This window comes from Trichechus manatus, unplaced genomic scaffold, assembly GCF_000243295.1.
Source record: "Trichechus manatus latirostris isolate Lorelei unplaced genomic scaffold, TriManLat1.0 scaffold04386, whole genome shotgun sequence".
In the NCBI taxonomy this organism is placed as follows: domain Eukaryota; kingdom Metazoa; phylum Chordata; class Mammalia; order Sirenia; family Trichechidae; genus Trichechus; species Trichechus manatus.
Window position 1 is genome coordinate 1 of NW_004448322.1, and position 1,027 is coordinate 1,027.

General features: G+C 42.0%; 1 gene segment (V, D, J or C); it reads right to left on the reverse strand.

Annotated features, from left to right (window-relative positions):
- Positions 1-12: 12 nt before the first annotated feature.
- Positions 13-782, reverse strand: LOC111819454 (T-cell receptor alpha chain V region HPB-MLT-like). The segment is given in 2 exon segments: positions 13-413; positions 633-782. Coding segments are annotated over 2 exon segments (390 nt in total).
- Positions 783-1,027: the final 245 nt, after the last annotated feature.

Here is a 1,027-nt window from a genome sequence, read left to right on the forward strand (position 1 = left end):
CTATCTTCTTCCTGTATGTGGTTCGTGGGATTTCCCCAAACCCCTGAACAGGTGGCTGTCCTTTATGCAGCTCTAAGGTTTTTGTTTACCTTTCACTGTCATTTCTACTACTGTGGGATCCCAGAGAGCACAGAAGTACTTCGCTGAGTCTGCCAGTTGTAAGGAAGAGATGGTGAGGTTGATGGATTTGTTTGCCTTCTGAAAATTCACAGAGTAGCGATCCTGCTTTGCATTAGGCTTAGAATATTCCTGCTGAATAAGGAAAACCATCTCTCCACTGGGAGGCTGTTTGTACCAGTACAAACCATAAGAACTCCATTTGGTTTCATACATGCAACCCAAGGTAACAGCTTCCCCCTCCTGCATTGTTATTGTGATCTGAGCTTGGTTTACTTTCTCAGCCATGCTGCATCCTATGGGAAAGAGAAGACAAGGTTGTTCTCCCTGAATGTCTTAAGTGAGTCATAAGGAATAGAATAATTTATGGTACAGGAACAAAGAAAATAATCACGTAGAGTTTTATTTACCCATTGCCCTCCTTCTGTCTTAATACCCCTGCCAGTTACCACTTGCATAGTCCCATCCTCGAGCTCTACCAGGAACTGAGGCCCTATGTTTAGGACTATACTTACTGAAACCAAAGGAGGCTATGAATGCCCACAGCAAGCCAGGGCAGTGCATCCTATAAATTCTTTTCCTGGTTGAAATTTTTCTTGTTCTTACTCAAGCCCACAGACCAGCCTTTCTCTGAGAGCCTGAAAGAGAGAGTATAAGGTTCCTGGAGTTGTTAGATGTTTCTGCCCCAAACAGGAAATACGATTTGCAAGTATTATGTTACATTGTTCTACGCACTTGATCTCTAATCTTGAACTCTGATCTCAGAATCACAAATCAAAAGACGACTGATCTCTTTTACTCAGAGGCTTTTAACTTATTTTTTCACTTTCTAAGCAATGTAGTTTTAGAATTTGGCAAAGGTCCTATAGGTGAATCAGGCCTCGTGTTGAGATCCTTCAAATCGTATAAG